This window comes from Podarcis raffonei, chromosome 9 (assembly GCF_027172205.1).
Source record: "Podarcis raffonei isolate rPodRaf1 chromosome 9, rPodRaf1.pri, whole genome shotgun sequence".
Classification (NCBI taxonomy): Eukaryota; Metazoa; Chordata; class Lepidosauria; order Squamata; family Lacertidae; genus Podarcis; species Podarcis raffonei.
The window spans coordinates 23,691,008-23,698,548 of NC_070610.1; the positions used below are offsets into that span (position 1 = coordinate 23,691,008).

Sequence of the window (7,541 nt, forward strand, 5' to 3'; positions counted from 1 at the left end):
CCATTCCTGGCCCCTGTGCGCATTGGCAGAGCGTACACAAGCCTGTTCCTCCCTCTCCCAGGTCCCAAAGGACCTGTGTGTGCACCAGTGGTTGTGCATCCATTGAATTTTAGACAGTATAATAGCTATGTTAGGCTTTACTTAAGCTAGAATTACAAGAGTGTGGCATTCTTATGGAAAGTTAACAACAAGGAGGTAATACTTCGAGATGTGTATAATTCAGTTTTCTTCCGCCTTGCAGGAAGGGCAGCTAACCTTCAAAAATCTAGCTTCGTTTAATGAAACTGAGTGTTATAGCAGAAAGACAAAGATATACATACACACACCCCATGACTGTCCAAGTTCATATTCAAGGTGCCAAATAATTTCCTTGCTGTTTTTGCTGCAAAAGGCCAATACTGGCTACACCTCCAGAATTCAACAAAACATGGCCAGCAGCTTAGGGATGAAAAGTCTTTCACCTTATTTCTGTGCCCCATGCGGATTCCCAGGTGTAGATTTTAAGGCACGCAGCTGCTGAGGTTTAGGTCTGACAGTTATGTGCAAGTCTCTCAAAGTAAAGTGCGCAATTACCAGTTTGTAGGTTGAAATTACACAGCCCGTGACAAAAAGAACTTTTATATATACTTGAATTTACACAGAGCTCTCCTCCTGCAAACAGCTTGTCTAGAGCTACCTTTAAAGTCTGGACTACTCTTCCATTGGCTTCCAGTAGCATACAGGTAGCGTGTAATAGGCAAAAAAGATCTGGACAAGAAAGCAGAGAACAGTGCTTGTAACAGTGCTAAGAGGAATGTATGTTTGCACATTTGGACCTTTCGAACAAAGACAAAACCCCACAGTTCTTTAGATTCTCCATTTTAGCCAGTATTCCAGCATATTGCATAGCAGTACATTCATCTGCTACCTAAAACCACTGCCAGGATCAGCCAGATGAGTCCAACTTTGATTTCTCCCTCAGTTTTGCTCTTTCATACTGTAAAGTGGGTCCACGAGTTTGTTGTGCACATGCATTAAACCTTGAGAAAAGAGAATCGACGTTAGCAACACTTCAGTGTAGATAAACTCGTTCTGTCTTTTCTTATCCTCTCTATCAACAGGCTGTGGAATCCAGCTCCTATTTATTGCTAGTCACCAGGGCCAATTGTCAGGGAAGGGAATAATAGCAGTAAAGACAATACCAAGGAAATTCTGCAGTACTAATAGGTAAATTTGCACTTCAAGGTTCAAGAATCATGCAATTGTAAAGCTGGAAGGGTGAGCTCAAACTACCAACCTGGCTAACTGCCAGACGCACTGGCCCATTGTACCTCTAAACACCCCATCAAGGAATAAATTGCTGTGTGTGTGTATTAAAAAAATAAGTAAACCATTATTCCTTAAAATAACTTGGGAACGGGAGACTACTCTGGCAGAAGCCTGGTGTACAAATGCAGCTCACCTTTAAAATACTTGACCGTTTTAACTCTTAGTTCTAAGGTGGCGTCTTCATCGCATACAAAGATAGTGTGAGGATGTTGCTGAAAAGCAGAAACTGTCCACATGTGATTGACCCCCTCCTCAATTGCCTTGTACAAGGCAAAAGCTTTGTGCGCGCCAGTGATTAGAATCATCACCTGGAAGAAAAAAGCACCATCATTATGCTAAGGAAGATCTGCAGACAGTTGTTATGGCAGATGACAACATCACCTTCGTTGGACTGGTCACATTGTGCGGATGCCTGATTATCATCTTCCAAAGCAACTATTCTATTCCAAACTTAAAAATGGAAAGCGTAATGTGGTGGTCAACAAAAGAGGTTTAAAGACTGTCTCAAGGCAAATCTAAAAAAAAGTAGTATAAACACCAACAATTGGGAAACACTGGCCTGCGAGTGCTCCAATTGGACAACAGCCTTTACCAAAGGTGTCATGGGCTTTGAAGACACTCAAACTCAGGACAAAAGGGAGAAACATGCTAAGAGGAAGGCACGCTTGGCAAATCCACACTGTGATCAAATCCCGTCTGGGAACCAATGTCCCCACTGTGGAAGGACGTGGGTACAGAATTGGCCTCCACAGTCACTTACACATTGTTAAAATCCGTGTTTATGGAAGACAATCTTACTCGGCTACAAGTGATCGCCAAAGAAGAAGAAAGAAGATGGCAGATATTAAGCACACATTTCCTACTGACACTGTGTTATGCTTCTGTAAGAAGACACTGCCAAAGTCGACCTTGTACAGGCAGTAGAGAACATAAACTTGATGGGATTGAGATGGAGTGTCCCCATTCAAATAAAGTAGTCCACCTAAAGTATGCACTGTAATTGGAGAGAGAAAAATATTTTGTCCTCTACAATCATAGTGTTTCTCAAACTTGGGTCTCCAGCTGTTGTTGGACTACAACTCCCATCATCCTTAGCTAGCGGGACCAGTGTGAAACAGCAGCATCTATTTTACTGAGATTACATGCATTATCGGCTCAAGAGGAAGCCAAATCTAGAGAGTTTTATTTTATTCAGTTCAATCAGGATGTTAATTGACAGTAAGAAGGATACTAATGGATTGGGAATAAAATTACACCTCTAGCCCCTTGTCCAACTTGGGAGGAAAAAATTGTTTACCAACATCATCAGTTACACCGCACAAAATAAATAAACATGCATTATTAGCACAGAATGTTTGTAGCAATGATTCACTTTGCAATTCCATTGTTTTGCAATGAAATGGACCTGCTATGCTTCACAGATACACTTCTTGTCTGAAAGCAGCACACTACAAAAATATCCAGAAGAGATAGAAAAATATTCTTACTTCTCTAGCATCCATCACAGTTCCCACGCCAACTGTTAACGCCATAGTAGGAACTTTAGCCAAATCTCCATCAAAGTATTTTGCATTTGCCAGAATGGTGTCCATTGCTAGCGTCTTCAATCTCGTTCTTGATACCAAACTTGAGCCTGGTTCATTGAAAGCTATGTGACCATCTGGACCAATGCCTTGAAAGAGCACACACAAGGAAGACAATGTAGATGGGAATGTCTGGTAATACTAAATAACTTTATGCAGCAGTAGATTGGTGGCATTCATTCTAAGCTATAGTTGATAGTTTGCTTTTGAGAGCATCAGAACAACACAAAGCATATCTTTATCTTGGTAGTTTAGTTCATAAGATGCGCTCCAAACTGCAAGTTGAACAACTCCGCAGCACAGAACTGAGTGCATATGTAATATAAACAGATGGTGTTTATTATGAGCCAAGCTTACAGGCTACTCCCACTATGTTTAATAAACCATTCCAACTATTTTTGTTCCACCCAGATACTTTTATTAGGTTGCAATCCCCCCCACTTGCCTGAGAGTAAATCTTATTGAACTCAATGGAATTTTTCAGAGTAGACCTGCATACAGAATTTTGTCTGGTAATTATGCATTACTGATTTGAGCACTCACTGAAAAACTCATTTTTTGCCACCACTGTTGAATAATATATATTTATATATTACCTCCAACAAATAAATCTATTCCGCCAGCTTCCTCTATCTTTTTTTCAAACGCATCACACTCTGCCTTTAGATCGGCAGCATTTCCATCGAGAATATGAGCGTTATTTGGATCTATATCAATATGCTTGAAAAAATTGTTCCACATGTAAGAATGGTAGCTTTCTGGGTGACTTCTGGGAAGCCCTGGAACAAAAGATTCAACACAAGTGCTAATTTACATTAGTTATCCAATTACTGGACTGCAAACAATTTTTCTAGGTTTACATGGCATACATGTAAACCACCCAGTCCCACCCTATTTTGCAAAAAACATTGAAGACAAACCTACCCACATATTCATCCATATTGAATGTCTTCACATACTTGAAAGAAAGGTCTCCTCTTTTGTGATATTCTATCAATTTTTTGTAACATCCCAGAGGTGTACTTCCTGCAAGAAGCAAGTTCTCATTATTTCATGCACTCTGAAAAAAATACCTTCACTGTAGTCACAAATTGCAAAATAATCACAAATCTAGTTGATCTCTAAATCTAGGTTTGAAGGGTTGTCGAGTATACGTGTGGCAAAACCTCAATTTATACCTTCCAGTATTTCACAAATGGAAATAGGACATGTGTTTACTTTATTCTTACACTATGTTTCTCTCTTAACATCTACCTTTTATTACTAGTAAGGTAAAAAAGGTAAAAGACCCCTGGACGGTTAAGTTCAGTCAAAGGCGCCTATAGGGTTGTGGCGCTCATCTTGCTTTCAGGCCAAGGGAGCCGGTGTTTTTCCATAGACAGCTTTCCGGGTCACGTGGCCAGCATGACTAAACCGCTTCTGGTGCAGCGGAACACGATGACGGAAACCAGAGCGCACAGAAATGCCGTTCACCTTCCCGCCACAGCAGTACCTTTTTATCTACTTGCACTGGCATGCTTTTGAACTGCTAGGTTGGCAGGAGCTGGGACAGAGCAATGGGAGCTCACCCCGTTGCAGGTATTCGAACCGTCAACCTACAGCAGTAACCCAGAGAAGCAGGAAGATAAATACTTGTTGCAGCAACTTGCTGGCCACAGGACTGGACAAGTTGCCAAGCTAGGTGTAGGACTGTCATGCAATAGCGGAAGAAGTGTGCATGCACATGAAAGCTCATACCAATAACAAACTTAGTTGGTCTCTAAGGTGCTATTGGAAGGATTTTTGTTTGTTTGTTTTGAAATACAGTGTGTGAGTAACTGGACCTCAATGCTTTTTGAAATACATCTGAAAATTTTTAAAAATGGTATCACATATACCTACCCAAAAGCAAAAGAGAAAGAGTGATTTAGGGATCGTCCTTGATAAAACAGGAGCAGTTGGAAGATACTATCCCAACTCAATAATTGCTCTAAAAGTAATCACGGCTACTTTTACAGTAACAGCTGTCTACTGGTTATTATAGAGATACACTACCTCCAAGATCAGAGGCCACATGACTCGGGTTTCCGAAAGACATCTCTGGTTGGTAAGCAGGCTGCCAGACTAGACATGCCCCTGATCTGACGCAGAAGGGCTTTTATTAGGTTTTTATTCTATGCAGTTCGAAAGCATGTCCAAGTGCAAGTAGATAAATAGGTACCGCTCCGGCGGGAAGGTAAATGGCGTTTCCGTGCGCTGCTCTGGTTCGTCAGAAGCGGATTAGTCATGCTGGCCACATGACCCGGAAGCTGTACGCCGGCTCCCTTGGCCAATAAAACGAGATGAGCGCCGCAACCCCAGAGTCGGCCACGACTGGACCTAATGGTCAGGGGTCCCTTTACCTTTATTCTATGCATATTTTTTTAGAAGCTAGTCAGTACACATACCGGATTGCAAACCACCTGGTCCCCACAAAAAACACCTAGGCACAGGTGATTCTCAAAGCTGACTTGCTCTGGAGACTCCACAGAGATAGAACTTGCTCCTCTGCATGTAATGCATCCAGAAAAGAAACCTTTCTTTAGAAGCCCAAGTCGTTTGAAGGTGCTCCTACCATTCTTACTCCCGCCTTCAAAAGCCAGGGACCCGTTGTCGCTACACAAAGTTCAAGGCTTCTAGCCATCTTTTTCGGCAGTCACTAGCCCCCCTCACCCTTCTTTCCATAACAGACTCACTCTGGAGAGCAGGAAGAGAAAGAAATCAACATATGAAGTAACCCTTACACAGAAGCAAGCCCCACTGAACCGTGCAGTAGCTGCCTCCGAGTAAACCTGGTCAGGACCTTGTTGAAACTTTTAAAATGTGCTACTTTCTTGCCACATGAATGTGTAAAGAAACTCCAGAAGCCATTTCCATTAGGCTACTCTGGGAGCAGGCATTTTGCAGTACATGTGTTTATGTGAACCTGCCATTTTCCTTTGGAAAAATGCATCTGGATCCTGGGGAGGGGGGTGGTTTGGAGAAGTTGGAAAAGAAAAACATCCTATGTTCTTTCCTTTACAGCCCCTCCTGAGACTATTGGGCTTACTGGGATATGTGTGTATCTGTGGACCCACTTTAACTGCGTTAAACAAATAGGGGAAGTGAATGTCACATGGTTGAGAATAGATAGCAGGATGAGGGAGGAACTCACAAGCCTGGCCGGAAGGAAATTATCCCACAACAATACACAGGCAGTTGAAGGATGAACAGTGGCTTCCTGCGCAGCGCAGGGTCATGTTCGGTGCCCACTTGTAGAGTTGGAAGGCATCCTGAAGGTCATCTAGCCCAACCATAGCTGTCAACTTTTCCCTTTTTTTAAGGGACATTCCCTTATTCCGAATAGGATTCCTCGCAAGAAAAGGGAAAAGTTGACAGCTATGAGCCCAACCCCTGCAATAGAGGAAACTGAAGCATCCATGACAGATGACCATCCAACCTCTGCTTAAAAACCTCCCAGAAGTCCATCACTTCCAGAGGCAGCACGTTCAGCTGCCAGAAAATTATTCCTGTCGTTTAGCTGGAATCTGCTTTTCTTACAACTTTAATTGCTTGCACAGTATTGGTTTTCATTCTCTGACATTGTGCTAGGAGCGCTGGATTTAGGGCAGTTCCCCTGCACAGGGCGCTGAGCCAAGGAGCCACAAAATAAAATAATAATAATAATATCTATATTTATAGAGGTGGCAACTCAAAGTTGGGTGTGTGCGTCCAATTTTGTCCTCCTCACTCAGGGCACCCTGTTATGTCTCTAGTGCTGGATTTTAATTCAGAGAGCTCCTGATGTGTGTGTGAGAGAGAGGCAAAAAAAACACACAACCCCCCCCCCGCAATTTTTAATAGATAAATGCCAAGCAATTGCATTCATTTACCTGTTGGCAAGCCCAGAGTGAAATACCTGCTCTGGCTCGGTTGGTACTGGATGATGCGGTTGCAGATATACTTCGCAGCCCACTCGCTGGCCAGGTCGTAGTTGTCAAGGATCACCAGCCTCATCCTCCTCCTCCTTCCTGGAAGATGCAGCGGAGAAGCAGCGGCGGCCAAGGCGAGCAAAACAAAACAGCAGCAGCAGCAGCAGCGACTCACTACCCGGCCTATGGAAGAGGGCGGACTTCCGGCGCCCGGCGCGAGCCCCGCCCCTTTCGGCCGCCGTCGCTGCTGCTTCGGCAAGTTCCGCGGTTATGGGAAAGGGGCGCGGCCCTCTTCCCGAGGGGCTCGGAGAAGGCAGCGCGCGTGCGCAAGTTCGGCTATAAATACCTGCCAGCCGAAGCTCGTCGTGTTACTCGCGTGTGGGGCGCGGAGTTTGAGCTTCGGCGTATTTAGAGGGGGCAGGGGCAGGGAGAGGAGCGTTTCAAACGCTGCTTTGAAAGGGGGGAGGCTTTTTAGACGAGTTTACAAACAGTGCAGGGAGAAAAGAAAAATGCAACCTGAGGCAGTGCTAGGGGTGGGAAATTAAACCTTCCTTACCCCCCCCATTGTTTGTTAAACGAGGGAAGAATACTCTGCCAATGCAGATAAAATTGGATTGTTTTACATGTATTGCAAGGGTAGGTGGGGAATTAACTTGGCGAGTGGGCTATATTATGCCAACCCTGCAAAGTTATCTATTCCTTACTTTGCTTTGGTGTATGT

The 7,541-nt window shown here is 43.7% G+C and overlaps 1 protein-coding gene across 1 annotated transcript; it reads right to left on the reverse strand.

Moving 5' to 3' along the window:
- Positions 1 to 119: 119 nt before the first annotated feature.
- On the reverse strand, positions 120 to 7,034 carry GNPDA2 (glucosamine-6-phosphate deaminase 2). The gene is made up of 6 exons (XM_053403369.1): positions 6,782 to 7,034; positions 3,816 to 3,917; positions 3,488 to 3,670; positions 2,796 to 2,980; positions 1,442 to 1,616; positions 120 to 1,019 (listed from the first exon to the last, which is right to left on the reverse strand). Exons 1-6 carry the CDS (start codon positions 6,903 to 6,905, stop codon positions 958 to 960), a joined length of 831 nt encoding a protein of 276 aa, XP_053259344.1. The 5' UTR covers positions 6,906 to 7,034; the 3' UTR covers positions 120 to 957.
- Between the last annotated feature and the right edge of the window lie 507 nt (positions 7,035 to 7,541).

Bases quoted from the DNA above. Each gene is read 5' to 3' on its own strand.
- GNPDA2 (XM_053403369.1), bottom strand. From the start codon at position 6,905: ATGAGGCTGGTGATCCTTGACAACTACGACCTGGCCAGCGAGTGGGCT. The intron at 3,671-3,815 runs GTAGGTTTGTCT...CTTTTGTTCCAG, and splicing joins CAATATGGATGAATATGTGG to GGCTTCCCAGAAGTCACCCA. The intron at 2,981-3,487 runs GTAATATATAAA...TGCTCTTTCAAG, and splicing joins AATAGATTTATTTGTTGGAG to GCATTGGTCCAGATGGTCAC.